The following is a 17861-nucleotide window of genomic DNA, read 5'->3' on the forward strand; positions in this document are numbered from 1 at the left end:
AGTTGATGACTACGCCACCCGTTGAGTGCAGCCAGGAAGCTGCTGCTGCAGGGCAGACCGCTGAGGCCGGTGGTAGGATTGTGCAGCGTGATAGTATAACCCCCAACGGGAGGGGTATGGCCTCAGGGCAGCCGACGTGGATGATGGGGGTAGCAGGAACCACTCAGAGACGGTACGGTGTAGTTCAGGGTCTTTACTGGTAACAACGACAGACCCTCCCGGAGTACTTGCTAGCAAACGGGGCCTGGTCAGTCTTTGAGCAGATGGGATCTCCCCTGGCCAGGCGTAGTTGTAGGCCTCCCAAACTGACTGTACTCTTCTGGCTACCTTGCTAGAAGCTGATGTAAGTAGCCCACGTCCCTGAGTGTACCGTGTGGTGCTCACCCGTATGGCCGGTGACTCGGGGCCTTCTAATGGCTTCCGCTCCACGATGGCGGTGCTGGTCCCACGCGTGTGACCGTGCCTTCGGGCTTCTGGGCCAGAGGACCTGAAATCCCCTGCCCGACGGATTCTGCTGCTGGGTAGGAGTTAGTCCCCACAGCCTCGGACTCCGGGTCCGGTAAAGAATCTTCTTAGTCAGGGCGAGCTCTGTAGCTGCCAGCCCCTGACTCCTTGTAACTCTGCTGTTTCCTATGCTGCTTCTCTTCTCCACTCTCCTTGTCTGACTCACCCTGCCTCAGCCCCGGGTTTATACAGGGGAAGTTCTTCCCCTCCCAAGACTGGGCAGGAGGTGTGGCATGCACAGGATCCCTGACCAAAGGACCTCCCACCTGCTCTCAGACATAATATCTCTATCACTGTGGCAACCAGACCCCTGGGGTGTCACATTCCCCCCTAGTGAAATTTAGTACTCCGGGACTAAACACATTTAGAAAAACATAACAAAGTATAACAATAACAATACTATAAGAAAAACACATAAGATGGTTACGGCGTGTCCGCAACCGGATGCAGTCTTTGAAGAAAAGCAAAGGTGTCCATTTCACCAACACAGGGAGACGTAACCAGGTAGGGGTCTGTCCTACCCCGAGTCCTTAACAGTCTCTAGTCCATCCTGGGTTACGCTCCAACTATATACAAGGATTCCCGGTAAATCCACCAAGGTTTCCTAAAAATAACTAGAAACACAAAATTATACACAAGCAACAAGACACAGAAAAACGTAAATAAAACAATTTATACACTTTAAATTCTCCAGCGTGCGGGTAACTGGCCTCTAGTGGCCCGAGTGGACCTACGGAGCTGACTGTCTGGCCCTGAACTACAGGGTGTAGGAGCTGTCAAGGGTAAACTGGGCAGCTGTCTACCGGCTCTTTGTCTCACTAGGGGTACGGCAGGCTCACTATAAGCAGAGGGTTGATTCTCCTGTTCTGCTTGTGTGGAGTCTTCTGCCTCCTGGACCGGCTGTTCTTCCAGCTCTACCCGTTGCTCCGTAGGTTCTTGGGATGATGGTTGGAGGAAGGTGAGTACGGGTACCACAACTGCACCATTGACTTGGGTCCAAGACTGAGGAAAGTCCCCGAGCACGGTACTAACCATATCTTCCCTTTCTTCCACGGGTCGATGGTCTTCTTGTTCCTCTTCAGGGTTCCTCAGTTGTTCGGGACACTTCTTCAGGTGGTCCCGGGATACAATGGCTGTGGTTTCCCCTCCGTCTTTACTGATGGTACAGACCTTCGGGTTCTCGTGGCTTGAGGGCAGTACGGTGTACGGGTCCTTCTCCCACTGGTCGTCCAACTTGTGGAGCCGTCTCTTCCTCTTCAAGACCTGCTCTCCGGGTACCAGGGGAACAGCGGGAGCATACTGGTTGTAAGTTTTCTCTTGTCTTTCCCTAGCCTGACAGAGACTTCGCTCCACGCTCTCCTGTACTCTCCGGTACTGCTGCTGCCTCTCTGTGTCCCAGTCTGTTTCTGGTGAAGTGTCCTCAGGTGTCAGGACTCCCATTTCCAGGTCAACAGGTAACTTACCAGGTCTCGCCCTCATTAGGTAAGCCGGGGTACAGTTGGTGGAACCTACCGGGATGTGGTTGTATAGGTCCACCAGATCGGGCAACTTCTCAGGCCACAGACTGCGTTCTTCCAGGGGCAATGTTTTTAGAAGATCCATTACCACCTGGTTCATTTTTTCACAAAGTCCATTAGTTTGCGGGTGGTAGGGTGTCGTCCTTATCTTCCGGCAGCCATACAGATTGCAGAATTCCTGGAAGACCTCCGCTTCAAAGGCAGGTCCCTGGTCCGTCAGCACTTGGTCCGGGTACCCGTGTGGACGGCAGAAGTGCTGCTGGAAGGCTCTAGCTGCTGTTTGAGCCGTTAAGTCCTTGACGGGGACGACAACCAAGAACCGGGAGTAATGATCCACGATGGTTAACGCGTAGACGTAGCCACTTCTGCTTGGGGTCAGTTTTACATGATCCAAGGCTACCAGTTCCAACGGTTGCCGGGTGACGATGGACTGCAGGGGAGTCTTCTGGCTGGCTCGGTCCTTCCTTCTCAGGTTGCACGGGCCACAATCTCTGCACCACTTCTCGATGGTTCCCCTCATGCCTACCCAGTGGAACCGCTCGCGCAGCAGGAACTCCAGCTTTTTCCACCCAAAGTGTCCAGCTCCGTCGTGGTATGCCTCCATCACCATGGCTGCGTCTCTTCGTGGCACCACTACTTGCCAGAGTAATTCATGCGTCCGGGAGTTAACCATTCTGCGGCACAACTTCCCTTTGTAAAGGAACAGTCGACTCTTCTCTGCCCATAGTTGTTTGGCTTCCTCCGGAGCGTCTGGTTCAAGGCGAGCCTCCGGCCGAGTCAGCATCTCCTTCACCAGTCGGACGGCAGGGTCGCTGTCTTGCGTTTCCGCCCAGTTGTAGTGGGGTAAGGGGTTCAACGTAGCAGCCTGCTTACTCCTTACCCGGTGGGAATACTGAATAGTCCCATGACGGTGGAACGCAGGGAGTTCAACTTCTTCCAGTCCCTCCGGATCTTCTCCTCCGTCCGGCAGGTTGGGCATCCTGGACAGGGCGTCCGCGTTGGTATTGGAGCGTCCTGCCCGGTATTTAATTGTGAACTCGTAGTTGGACAGACGGGCCATCCACCTCTGCTCCAGGGCACCGAGTCTTGCCGTGTCCAGGTGTGTCAGCGGGTTGTTATCCGTGTACACGGTGAACCGGGAAGAAGCGAGGTAATGCTTAAAGCGCTCAGTGATTGCCCATACTACGGCCAGGAACTCTAACTTAAATGAGCTGTAATTCTCGGGGTTCCTTTCGGTGGGTCGCAGTTTTCGGCTGGCGTAGGCGATTACTCGTTCCTTCCCCTGCTGGATCTGGGACAGTACGGCTCCTAGCCCGATGTTACTGGCGTCGGTGTAGAGGATAAAGGGCTGGCTATAATCCGGGTACGCCAGGATTTCGTCCCCCGTGAGGGCCATCTTCAGCTGGCGGAAGGACTCTTCTTCCAGCTCTTCCCATTTGAAGGGCGGCTTCTGGTTCTTGGCCTTCCGGGACTGGCCTATCAGGAGGTCCTGCATAGGTGCTGCCTTTTTGGTGAAACCGGGAATAAACCTTCGGTAGTAGCCTACCAACCCGAGGAACTGCCGCACTTCTTTTACGCTGGAGGGGCTTGGCCATCCCTTAATTGCGGTGATCTTATCGGGGTCGGGAGCCACTCCGTCAGCGCTCACCACGTGTCCCAGGTACTGCACCTTTGGTTTCAGGAGGTGACACTTGGAGGGTTTCACCTTTAGGCCGTAACTCGCCAGAGCCTCGAACACTTCCGCCAGGTGTTTCAGGTGGTCCTCATACGTCTTGGAATATACGATGACATCGTCCAGGTACAACAGGACCGTCTCGAAGTTTCTGTGGCCCAGACAACACTCCATTAGGCGTTGGAAGGTTCCTGGTGCGTTGCAGAGTCCGAACGGCATGCAGGTGAACTCGCTAAGTCCCATCGGGGTGGTGAATGCGGTCTTCTCCCGGTCCGCCTCTGCTACAGGAACCTGCCAGTACCCGCTAGTGAGATCCAAGGTAGAGAAGAAGTTAGCAGATCTTAAAGCAGCCAATGACTCCTCTATCCTTGGTAAGGGGTACGCATCCTTGTGTGTGATACGGTTGATTTTCCGGTAATCTACACACATCCTCATGGTGTTGTCTTTCTTTTTGACTAAAACTAATGGGGCTGCCCAGGGGCTACAACTATCCCGGATTACCCCAGCCTCCTTCATATCTCTAAGCATCCCCTTGGCGTGTTGGTAATGTGCAGGGGGTACGGGTCGATACCTCTCTTTTATGGGAGGATGATCTCCCGTGGGGATGCGATGTTCTACCCCCTTGACTCGCCCGAAGTCTAACGGGTGTTTACTAAACACTCTCTCATACTCTTGAACCACCCGATAGACTCCTTGTTTCTGATGTGAGGGAGTGGAGTCAGTACCCAAATGTAGTTGCTGACACCAGTCCTCCATGTCTTTCTTAGAGCCGTTACCTTCCTCCGGGTGAGATGGAGGCAAGGGTTCCACAGATTGTATAGAACTTTGATTAGTGGTATATAATTTGGCTAGCGTGGCATACCGGGGCAGGTACACTTCCCTCTCCCCGATATTTATTATGCGAATGGGCACCCTCCCATGGCGTACATTGACCACCCCCCGTGCTGTCAAAATGGTGGGCCTACTGTCTGAGTAAACTGGTTCTACCATTGCCTGGTAATCTCTACCTCTCAGACCAATAGCTGCCCGGCACCAAATCATCATTTCACTTTTTGGGGGCATGGCAATAGGAAAAGGGTCACACATTCTTACGCTACCAATCTCACCGCCGGAGAGTTCCACTTGTTGCCGTTGCATCAGTGCCCGGATCTCTTTCTGGAGCACCCGCTGCTCGCCGGAGCTGGCATTCTTGGCAACCTGCTGTAAAAGGAAAATCACCTCTGCAAGACAATTTTCAATTACATTAGTTCCTAGAGTTATTTTTGGGTGACTCTCATATTTATCGATATCTACAATGATCAGTCCCTGTGCGGCCAGTTCGACTCTACCAATTTTGATGGTCACCTCTTTAAATCCGATCTGTGGCACGGGCTGACCATTGCTGGCGATGATACTCAAGTCGTCGTCGGGGTAGCGGGTAATATCCGAGTCATTCCAGTACTGCTTGAAGAGCACGTACGGGATGGTGGTGACCTGTGACCCGGTGTCCAGTAGGGCACTCATGGGAATGCCATCCAGTACCACAGGCAAGACTGGACGTCCTCCCACATATCTGTCGCGCCAGTTCGATGGGCCTGGTGATCTTTTTCCTGGGGGTTGGCCCTCTACCCCAGGTTGTGCCCGTTTAAAGAACAGTACCTTGCCATATGTCCGGGTTGATTGCAGCGGCGGCAGATGGGTCGTCCGTCCTCACTGTATCGGTCACTGGGTCTTCCTCTGGCCGGTGGGGTCCTCCTTGGTCGACGCCACGGGATGTCCTCCGGTCCGGATGCCAGCTGGATCTTCCCTGGGGTGGAAACCTGTAAAGACTGCACAGTTCGGGTTAGCGCAGCAACGCTCTTAGCTAGCTCTTGGACCTGATGGTGTAGGTCTGGAGCCGGGTCATTGTCCAAAGCCTGCGCATCAGCTCCCACAGGCCCTGCTGACAAGGGCGCCGCCTCCTGGTAGTAAGTGGTAGTGGGGCGTCTGTGGGTCACAACGCCACCTGGTGCCGGTTCTCGGAGCACCCGGATGGCTCTGTCCTTGAACTGTGCAAAGTCCAGATGGGGATCCTGTAAGGCCATTGCCCGCAACTGGGTTCGGTGGGCATTGCAATATAAACCCTCTATAAATTGTTCAGTCAACAGCCTGTCCTCGTTTCCCACCCCATCAGGGTCGGTCTGCTTTATGGCCCTCAGGGCCTCTTGTAGGTTTAGTGCATAGTCCCTTATACTCTCATGCGCTCGCTGCTTGCACCCGTAGAATCTAAGCTTAATCTCGGCTGAGGTGCGGGTATCAAAGGTGTCCTTCAGCCGGGTTAGTATCCCTGCGACAGTCTTCCTCCCAGGTGGCCAGGATTTTACTTCCCTTTTGGCTGCCCCGGTTAGTTGGGCCACCAGGATGCTCACTTTTTGCTCTTCTGTGAGGGGGTACACCTGGAAGAGGCTATCCAGCTTTTCTCTAAAGTCATGCAGGGTATGTGACTCCCCTGAGTACTGGGGTAGCCAAGCTGCTCCCGGGATATAGGGCATGGTGAAGGGCATAACTGCAGCAGCGGTAGCGCTGGCGGGGGTTGAGGCAGCGAAGCTCTCCTCCGTATCCGACATCTTCCTCCCCCCTAGTGGACCGTGGCCTACCTTGCGATGATCCTCTTCCGTAGGCCGCGGCTCCGCAGTGGATCGTCAGGGTTGAGGACCTTCCGTCGCGCTCCTGTGACGTCGGCGTCTGCTGGGCTCCTTCCAGGACCTTACGCAACGTCCGGACGTGAGGCGGGGCTTCAGTTCTCGCGCGCTTTCGGAGTCCACGCCCCTCTTCTTCCCGCGCGGCGTCCTCAAGATGGCGTCCAATGGCGGGAAAACTCCACGGATGGCGGGAAGAAGGTCGAAGATGGCGCCGGATGGCGGGAAAACTTCGCGGATGGCGGGAAGAAGGTAGAAGATGGCGCCGGATGGCGGGAAACCTTCACCACTGGTAAGTTTGAACAGTCTTTGCTTTTCAGGCACGCAGTACCCGGTGGTTGCGGGCACGAAATCCTGCCGACTACGCCAAAGTTGACGCGCCCCTGGGCCTGTGTCGCGCTTCGGTGCGCACGCGGGAGCTTACCCGGAGCCGGATCCGTGGAGGGTTGTAATCTCGTGGCGGTGACCCGGTCCGTGCCCAGGGAGTCAAACTAGACGGCAGTCTATTAGTAGTAAATAGTTGATGACTACGCCACCCGTTGAGTGCAGCCAGGAAGCTGCTGCTGCAGGGCAGACCGCTGAGGCCGGTGGTAGGATTGTGCAGCGTGATAGTATAACCCCCAACGGGAGGGGTATGGCCTCAGGGCAGCCGACGTGGATGATGGGGGTAGCAGGAACCACTCAGAGACGGTACGGTATAGTTCAGGGTCTTTACTGGTAACAACGACAGACCCTCCCGGAGTACTTGCTAGCAAACGGGGCCTGGTCAGTCTTTGAGCAGATGGGATCTCCCCTGGCCAGGCGTAGTTGTAGGCCTCCCAAACTGACTGTACTCTTCTGGCTACCTTGCTAGAAGCTGATGTAAGTAGCCCACGTCCCTGAGTGTACCGTGTGGTGCTCACCCGTATGGCCGGTGACTCGGGGCCTTCTAATGGCTTCCGCTCCACGATGGCGGTGCTGGTCCCACGCGTGTGACCGTGCCTTCGGGCTTCTGGGCCAGAGGACCTGAAATCCCCTGCCCGACGGATTCTGCTGCTGGGTAGGAGTTAGTCCCCACAGCCTCGGACTCCGGGTCCGGTAAAGAATCTTCTTAGTCAGGGCGAGCTCTGTAGCTGCCAGCCCCTGACTCCTTGTAACTCTGCTGTTTCCTATGCTGCTTCTCTTCTCCACTCTCCTTGTCTGACTCACCCTGCCTCAGCCCCGGGTTTATACAGGGGAAGTTCTTCCCCTCCCAAGACTGGGCAGGAGGTGTGGCATGCACAGGATCCCTGACCAAAGGACCTCCCACCTGCTCTCAGACATAATATCTCTATCACTGTGGCAACCAGACCCCTGGGGTGTCACAGATCAATATAACAGTATAAAAATAATTTCACGTTTTTAGCTTTTGTTAGATTGCCTTTTGTAGCAGGTTAACTGCATAAAAGCAAAGTAAACTTTTAATTCTCTCATATTTAGCTGCCTAATTTGTGTTTCTCAAATATTGTGTCAATTTATGTAATTAACATGTTGAAGCTGCCACAATACTTTTCCAGCATGTCCTTATCCATACTGTAGATAAAAACAGCCAACAAGTGTGATCCTCTGTTAACAATATTAATCAGTAATCTATTTCATTCTGTTCAGTTTACATGCTAAATAATCTTTCAATTTGGCTACTAAAGATAGCTAGCACACAAGGAGATGTCTCACCCAGCAAAGATGGTTAGTGAGGATTAATATATATTATTAAAGGGGAATCAGACACCAGGTTTTTGCTACATAATCCATGAGCAGCACACTGTAGGAACAGAGACCCTCATTCCAGCAATGCATCACTTATTGGTCTGCTTGGTGCAGTTTTGATAAAATCACTGTTTTCTCTGCTGCAGATCTAGCAGTTCTCTGAATACTGAACTCTATATAACACCACCACCCATACCACTTTCTGTACTTTTCTGTACATTAACAGAAAGCTGCCAATCAATGGTTGGGGATGGTTACACAGACCAAGAGGACTGCATGGCATGTCTTAACTAGTCCTCTAGTGATAACCTCCTGCTGATAAAACACTGATTTTATTGAAACAATAAGAAGCAGCCCAGTAAGTTATCATCACTGGAATCAGGGTTACTGACAGATTCTTTCAACTCCAAATAACTTCAATTTTTAGGAAATTCACCTTTGCAGTATTGAACTCTTCCTATTGACAGAAGTGGCCAATATAAAACTACATTTTCAGCAATTTGGTTTGAAATTTGGCCCATATGTCACACCCTGAATGATTGTCCTTGGATGAATTTTCAAATTGTAATAGCAGACTGAAGAACACATTTAATACATGGTCCACAAATATAACAATACAAATCCTTTGTATCAACAATATGTACTGTAAACTTACCTCTTAGGACAATAGCATATGTCCATTATGACGCCATCACAAGCTGTTTCTCTTTGTTTGTTCCAGTGATCCAACTCTGGTCTGCAGAATGTCTCAATGAGGGTGCATGTAAGGAGATCCCATACACATATTCTTCGGTCCCATCCACCACTCAGCTACTGGAAAAAGGAAGATATACTATCTGCTCACAATGGTATATATCATATAGCACTAAAATATTCAGAAATGTATTTGAAAAGTCCATTAAACACGTATTAACATGAACATTTTATAAGTCCGGATCATTCTTCCTAACATTACAAACATAAATCACTATATATATATTGTGTATAGGTGACAAATTGGAGTCTCAATAATTGATTGATGTTTATTAAGTATCCTGCTTCTAAGACTCCCAGAAATCAGCTGTGATGTGCTAGGACCTTTACAGCAAGTGCTTAATTTCACTGCAGCACAAGCTATTTTAGTTAAAGGGGTTGTACATGCTTGGAGTTCAAATCTACACTCACTGTATGTGATTCTCCGATGCCGACACTGGGAGTGGGACGGCGTGTGATCACAAGTATACTATTTTCATACATGTTGTCACATACCGACTAGATGTGCGCAGTCTCGCTCGAGCCTTGACAGCCCCTTTAAGGGACTGTTCATACGATTTATTTATTCAACTCACTTATACAGCGACATTTTACCTTTAAGAGTTTTACAGACATCATTATAACTGACACTATTAGGTTAGGCTCATAATTTAAATTCCCTATCAGCATGTCTTTGTACCCTCGGTGCATGTGAAGACTAGTCTTGAGCGAATTTGTTCGGCATTTCAAATTCGGGTTCGTGTTCGGGGTCCCGGCTTGATTGCGCCAAAAAATTGACTCCGTCCATGAACATCCCTGATTTGCCACGCTGTCGCGCAGATGACATGTGTGTGATAACGTGGCAAATCAGGAATCTTCGTGGACGGAGCCGATTTTTTGGCGCGAACAAGCCGGGACCCCGAACACGAACCCGAATTTGAAATGCAGAACAAATTCGCTCAACACTAGTGAAGACGCTGTTATACTGTTCGGAATTGGTGCTTTTTTCTCTAGAGGTATGTAAAGCTTGAAAAAAACATGTAAAAGAAAATGCTGTTGCATTTTTAAGTGCAGGATAAAAGCTTTTCTGCACTATAAAAGCCATATTAAAAATGCTGCCTCACATCTATACCAAAAATGCATCAACTAAGGGGGAAAACACATAAAGAACACAGCAAAACAAAGAGATAGTGGGCACAGCAAGATAATGGAAATAAGAAATAAGTAATGGCAAGATAGGGGTGCTACTAGAACCTTGCAAAAATATCACATGAGGGGGAGGGAAAAGCTACAAGGAAAAAATAGTGCACACTCATGATAATGAACAATTTGATTTATCCAAAAAATATACACCACAACAAAGGCAAATACATAAAATCAATTAAAAACCATAGTATCAAAAAAGCGGTGTGGATATGATAATCCTAGAGTATTACCCCTTTATCAGGCCTGTGCTGATGTAGCAGTAAGATCTCCCTGGCTCGACCATTTAAAAGAGGTCTTGCATATCAATAAAGATTACTTGTATTAAACCCACAGAATATGGGCTGGTTAAATAAACCAGTTATGTACATGTGCAGAAAAGACTAATATTAATTCATGTATACATAATGAATGGAAAGCAAAAATAAACAATAGAAAATATGGAGAAGACAATTTAAGAGAAAATATAACATGAATAAATCAATAAATACCAGAAGGATAGGTAATGCCCGAAGCTGGTTGGGAGCTATGCCTAAGGGGGCAGACAGACGGCCGTATTTCTTGTGCGAGGATCACATCGCAATCCTTGGACTGATTGTCGGCTCTCCTGACCTGAGCATGACAGCTGCATAGAAATACATCAAGCTGTCATACTCAGGTCAGGAGAGGTGCCAGGTCAGTAGGAGGATTGCGATGAGATCCTCGCACAAGAAATATGGCCATCTGTCTGCCCCCTTATTGATACATCGCTGGAATCAGGATTTTTGTCTCTACATTATGCTGCTGTCAGATGGGGTAACAAAACTCTGCTAACAGATTCATATTAAAGGGGTTGTCCACTACTTGGATAATCCCTTCTTATTCTAACTGTTTGGCCCCGATAAAATAAAAAAGCCTATACTCACCTCCCGTGCCAGCGCCGTTCCAGTGGTGTCAGCACTCGGGGTCCCGGTGCTTTTGTGCGGCACTGTCCCCACCTTCAGACAGATCGAACATGTAGAGGAAGTCCAGGTTGCAGCTGATCTCTGACTTCCTCTTCATGTTCAATTTGACAGGAGGCGGGGACAGTGACGCCAGAGCTGATTGGGCGCCGGGGTCACATGCCACAACAACAGCATGGAAGCCCTGGGGAGAGCGAATGCCGACATCACGGTAACGACGCCAACATGGGAGGTGAGTATACGCTTTTTTATTTTATCAGGGGAAAGAGTGGGGTATGAAAAGGAGTTGTCCAAGTAGTGAACAACTTCTTTAAGGCTTAGGTCACACAACAGTGTAAAAAAATAGTTCACAGATCCATCCAGAAAAGTAGGACTTGTCATCCGCCTGCAGTCTGTATACACTCTGTTTATTTCTCAGCAGCTATAAATCATTTACAGGACCATTTACAGTTCCCTAAGCTACAGAATTGTAATGTATCCGTAAATATCGGATGCTGTACTGATGGTTCCTTATGGCATCTGATTTTTTTCTCACACCAATAGACTTGAATGGGCGAGTCTCATCCGATTTTCAGGGAAAAATTGTGTAGGTGCGATTTTGTTCACATACAGACTCAGTCAATGAAAAAATCGCTTATCTGCACTGCTTCAGTGAATGATCCTTTTTTTTTTAACGGATAGCACTTGGACTGAAAATACGGTCGTGTGTACAAGCCCTAACTCTGAATTTATTCAGTATTAAAAGTCCCCTTAAGTTATCTATATGCTACTGACATAAACATAGCAATTGTTGTGATTAACACTTCATTTTATATCTAAAGAGGAATCCCATAACAAGTTATCACCTATCCACTAAACAGGTGATAACTGCTAGATCAGTGGGTGTATAAGTTGGTCGCCTCACCACTGAAATAGAAGTTATCATCTACTATTCTTACTGGAATGCCCCTTATAGTACAGATTATTTGCCTTGCAACAAGTTTGAGTAATAAAGCATGTTGTAGACCTCCATTTGCATTCACTAAGCAATACCCACCAAATATACAGTGGAGAAGCCGCTTTCTTTTCCAACCACGGCCAAGGCTGTGACTGCTTTAAAGTGACCAGCTAATACCTTCTTGCAGGTGAAACCTAACCAATGTAACAAGAAGCAATAATTTAACAGCTTCTAGAACAAACAATTTAAAAGTACATGTCAAACACAATGCTGAACATATTCTATACTAGATATTGAACCCATTCTACATCCGGGTGGCGAGCATTTTTATTGGTACATTTCTGGCGCCATTTTTTTAAGGCACTGTGTCTGCGAATTCGCATATATAGTGTCTTGAATAAAATGCCGCCGGATAGCGTGGTATGCGCATGCGGTGACTCCAGCACCATTTTATTTAAGTAATGTATTACAACGTTAACATAGTAGTGCGCATGCGGCGGCCATGGAGGTAATGGAGATGGGTGGTGCATGCGCACTGCTATGTTCACATTGTACTACATTACTTAAATAAAATGAACATTGAAAACTCTGTATTTGCGAATTTGCACACACAGTGTCTTAAAAAAAATGGCGCCAGATAGAGTGTGCGCATGTGCTGACTCCGGCACCATTTTATTGAAGTATTGTGCTACAAAATTAAAGGGATCATGTCATCAGAAATAACGCTATTAACCTGCATATGGGCCGTTAATCTGCAGGTTAATAGCGTTAATATGCTGCCCAGCGCCCGCAAGCAGCCCAATGCAGCGGGGAGAAAATGAACTTTATTCTCCCTGCCAGCATTCGATTTCAGTCATGGAGGGAGGGGCAGTGCCGGTTCAGTCACCGCTCTGAGTATACAGAGCGTTCCCTATAACCGCGCCCCCGGCACTGACAACCACCACCTCTACATTGAGGTCGGCTGTCAGTCAGGACTGGGGTTACACCGGCTGCTCTGTTTTCTCAAAGCAATGACTGAACCGGTGTTGAGCCAGACCCCATGACTAAATACGAATGATCCCCCATCCTGGTATATGCTCCCTCATCCTGGTATATGCTCCCCCATCCTGGTCCCCCATCCTGGTGTATGCTCCCGCATCCAGGTCTCCCATCCTGGAATATGGTCCCCCCCATCCTGGAATATGATCCCTTATCCAGGTCCCCCATCCTGGTATATGCACCCCTCCCATCCTGGGATATGCTCTCCCATCTGGGTCCCCATCCTGATATATGCTCCCCCATCCTGGTCCCCCATCCTGATATATGCTCCCCCATCCAGGTTCCCCATCCTGGTATATGCTCCCCAGCCAAAACCAGGAATGAGTGATAAATGCAGAATTGGTGACTTGTTTCTATTATACCTTTTCTCTGATTGTTCTTCACCTGGTTTTGGCTCCCACTCCTGAGAAAAAATACTGACCAAATACTGACTAAATACTGATAGTGGGGCCCAGAAGAGAAGACAAGTGGCCGATTTATCAAAGCTTTTATGCAAGAATTTTGGTGTAATAAGATTTGAAAAGTTGCAAAATTTTGGCACAACTTGAAGAAGTGTAACTCTCGTCATTCTCACGCCACTTTCACTCAAGGAGGGACTGGAGTAAGTTTTGTGGCGAGGCACACACTGGGGCACACGCCACTCATCGAGCGCTCCTGAATCGTTAAATGGTGTGCGCCTCTTAATGAATCCGAAGTCTCGTACCCTGACCCTTGATCAAGACTGGGCATGAAGATTGCTGGTCTTGATGAATTGAGGCCAATATGTATTTGGTTTCTATGTTGGAACAAGGGGATTTTCTGTACCATATCAGTCTTACCTGCTAGATGCTTGTTTATTAAAGCATCACTTTTTTCATTGTTGAAAAGGTTCTCTTTCATTGTAATCTGAGGCAACAAAATTTCATGTTTATTCACAAATCAGAAACTACTTTTCTGCAAAATGTACAATTTTCAGGTTTAGAAAATATTCACTTGTCTATTTAATGACATTATTATATTGTTATTTCATAGGTTTTATTAATATACTAATATTTTATATGTCATATTAATTTATCTTATAGTATTGATTTAATTATTTTTATATAATATACTTTATTATATATAGTGCTATTTTATATCTAATTGAAATGTGTTATGTTATATATTTGATTGTTTTACTATTATTTTGTATGTTATATTGATGTTTTGTTATTATATATGTATATTAAGTTTATATATAGCTATTTAAAATGTTTATCATAATTAATGTACAGCTACTACCCAAAAATTAAAGAATTTATATAACATATAAATGAAATAGTTTTGTTGAAATACTGCTTGTATTGGATTCAACTTGCTCTTTATTTTGTTTGGTATAACTTCTTATTAGAATTATTGATCACTGGGGGTCCTACCTGCCTGTTGTGCCTTGCACCATTCTCCACCGGCACAGAGCAGTAACAGACCTCTCCTACCGGAGATTCAGCTGCTCTCTGTCAACAGAGCAGTGCTTCCTCTTCCGAACTGCTTTACTGACAGGGTGGGACTGCTGGCGTCATGCTTATTGACAGTCAGCTTCCCCCGTTAACCAGCTGTCAGTCAGAATGACTTCTGAAGTCTGCCCAGTTAACAGAGCAGCGTGGAAAAGAAACCACCACTCTATCGATGTGACATGAGCGGAAGTCACTGAATTGCCGGCAAGAGTGGTCAATGACCACTCTGTGCTGACGGAGAATGGTGCCGGGCACAAGAGGCAGGTAGCTCGCAACTACCTGCCCGTTGGTGCTTAGGCACATTTTATTTTTTTGCGAAGTCCCGGATATCCCCTTTAATTTTAAACTTCCTCTTTATTACAAAATCTACTTGGGGTCCTGAAAACCTAATATCTAAATGAGGAAGCAGTTAATTATATAGTAGAAGGTGCAAATGTTGACAGTGTTCACAGTGTCTAGGCTCTCATGGTCTGTAGGTAGCAATTCAGAAGAGCACAGGATCATTATATACTTAGACCAATGAGAACTCAATGAAATAGGATTAAATGGGAGACCAATACAAAAGTAACCTGAATTTATACCAAAAAATGCAATTTACCTTTATAAGATGCTGTTCATCATCAAGAGAGAAACTGTCATCATGAAATGGACCAGAGACGGAGTCATCAAACTCCCACAGGTAAATGTCCCCACTTTCTGCAGCCATGACAAGTAGATCTATTTCGTCAATGAACAGTGACCTTAGAAATAAAGACAATTTAGTATATGGAGTGTCAGATATTAGATCCAATTCTCACAGAGATCACAGACCAGGAGTCACTTAGGACCACCCGCTGTGATCCATGGAGTGAACAACTCTCTGCTGCTCCTTATCATCAGGACAATTACACGATTGGCCAACAATTAACAGAAGGGCTGTTTGAACTAACTGGCCGGTTATCGGAAAACCAACAGTGAGCATATGGCATATACACCTATGGATTCCAACACCTGGAATATATGTATATAACTCCGATACAGTCACTGCAAATTCTACGTTAATCCCAGACTACTCGCTGCCACCACCAATCCGTTTTTAAATACAGGCTGATTGGATGCCTTATAGATAGCGTATGGCTTTGAGGTGAGGTGTGGTTACAGAACAAAAGGAACAGAACTATTACATTTTATATTTAATCCAAAAGGAGGCAATATTAATGAAAAATATTCAAAAGATTTTGCAAACGGGACAAAACAATACAGCATATACAGTTGCAGAAAATAATAAGGATTAACAAGAGAACTTACTACACCGACCACAGAGACGATTCAGTTTAGCCAAAGGAGAGCGCTTCGTTGGGGCCGTTCGATAAACGGGATTCATGCATACATACATGGATATGTATCTCTCTACAGGAACCCAGATCATAATTCGGCTGGATCTTTTATCAACCACTGAGTCCCATGATGACCTCTCCTGGGCCAGGTTGTGTACTGGTCCCAGCACTTCATGATTTTATGAAATCCCCATCTTATGCGATATGTCCTCTTTGGTTGGAGTTGACGCCATATTTTCCATCTGGATTTTATCTTTATTTAGAGACCAAACATGGCATAGCTATTACCAATTATCTGTCCACTATTGATTTGTGCCTTATATGCAGGAGCTACAGATATTAAAAAAATATGTATCTTTTTCCCTGGTTAGCCCGGTCTCTGAAAATATATGTCTCATTAATATTGGATTTATAGAAATTCCAATATTCATACTTTTCTGTCTGTGCCTCAGCGTCTAGCAAATATGTGTGAATGAAAGGAATGTGCACCTGTGAAGGACAATGGCTAATTCTAAAGAGTGTGAGCTATTCCCTTTGATCCTTACTAAGCCTTTTTCTATCTATTCAATCTGTACTCTTTGTCTACATGCAATAAATATCCCCGTTCAGTCACTTGGTCCATATGTTAAACTGTGTAATTCACTAGACTGTCAGCTCTCACATGTTAATTAGGCAGCCAGTATGGAGGTATTAAAATTACTCTTGTTACCCAATTATTGGAATCATATTAATATTATATCTTCCTTCTCGCTATATGTGGTCTAATTGGTCTTATGTGTAGTACACATATAGAAAGTACTCCTTTAGTAAGGTAAGAATTACAAAATTACATACTATATGCATACTACTAACCAGGGACATAGACAGATATCATGGGGCCCCATAGCAGAAGTCCTAATTTGGCCCCCACAAAAAAAATATTCGGCAAACTCACAGAAGAGCATATGTAACAACTTTGCAGCCTTTACAAAGTAATTTTCTTTCTATTGACTCCCCTTAGTATTCCTATGCATTAAGTGACCCCTTTCATGGCCCCCATAAAGTTTGATGTCAACAAAAGTGCTCCCCAAACACATTGTAATACCTTCACAGTCAATTCCTAATTTGTGCGCTCCACAAGCACCGCAAAATATGATACCACCACAGTGACCCCAACACAACCCTCCATACAGTTTAATGCCCCCTGCACAACCCTCTACACAGTATGATGGCTCCAACACAACCCTCTACATTGTATAATGTCCGGCACGTAGTATAATAGCCCTCACATAGCCCTCCAAACAGTATAATGGCCACCACATAGCCCTCCAAACAGTACAATGACTCCTAAATAGCCCTCCAAACATTATAATGATCTCCACATAGCCTATGCAAGCTTAATAATGGCCCCACAGATAATCCTGCAAAGTGTATAATGGACCTCCACATAGCCCTCCAAATAGTATAATAGCCCTTACATAGCCCTTCAAACTGTATAATATCCCCCACATAGCCCTCCAAATAGTATAATAGGTCCAACATAGCCTTGCAAACTGTTTAATGGGTCCCACATAGCCCGCCAAACTGTATCATGGCCCACACATAGCCCTGCAAACAGTATAATGGCTCCCACTTAGCCCTCCAAACTGTGTAATAGCCCCACATATCCCTGCAAACTGCATAATGGCCCACACATAACCCTCCAAACAGTATAATGGCAACCATTGATTTAAAAAATAAATACGCACCTCTCCTTGCTCCCACACTGCTCCAGTCTCTGTAACATGTATTTTGAGGCTCTGCATAACATAGCATAGGTGTAGTGGCGTCATCGCACCCACTGTGCTATGATGTCAGAGCCCAGATGTGCAGGGAGAATGATGGAGGGGAGCTGACGGCTCCCTGTTCAATAATTTCTTTCAACAATATCGGCATCCAGGATGGCAATACTGTTGAAAGTACAATTCCAGGCATGGGGCCCCAATGCTGTCACCAGGTCACCCCCGAATCATGAGCCACATAACTATTAGAGGTACACCCCTGCTACTGACCGATTAAGGAGGTTGTCCACTATTAGGCTATGTTCACACATGTTGGGTTTTTCAGCGATTTTTGCTGCAGATTTTTATGCAAATTCTCAGCTGCGTCTTGCAGTGCAAAGTCTATGA

At 46.8% G+C, this 17861-nt stretch overlaps 1 protein-coding gene across 4 annotated transcripts in view; it reads right to left on the reverse strand.

Annotated features, from left to right (window-relative positions):
* The window catches only part of LOC141165512 (uncharacterized), a 139872-nt gene that overhangs the window by 15350 nt on the left and 106661 nt on the right, over window positions 1-17861 (reverse strand). For all 4 annotated transcript variants that reach the window (XM_073651168.1, XM_073651169.1, XM_073651165.1 and 1 more), the window contains 4 exons: window positions 14997-15138; window positions 13745-13811; window positions 11988-12082; window positions 8731-8885 (listed from right to left, as the gene is read on the reverse strand). In XM_073651168.1, coding sequence (XP_073507269.1) covers window positions 8731-8885; window positions 11988-12082; window positions 13745-13811; window positions 14997-15138 — 459 coding nt within the window. The remainder of the gene's footprint in view (window positions 1-8730; window positions 8886-11987; window positions 12083-13744; window positions 13812-14996; window positions 15139-17861) is intronic.

Source organism: Phyllobates terribilis, unplaced genomic scaffold, assembly GCF_046119375.1.
Source record: "Phyllobates terribilis strain yellow unplaced genomic scaffold, ASM4611937v1 Scaffold_11__3_contigs__length_659146591, whole genome shotgun sequence".
NCBI classification, from domain to species: domain Eukaryota; kingdom Metazoa; phylum Chordata; class Amphibia; order Anura; family Dendrobatidae; genus Phyllobates; species Phyllobates terribilis.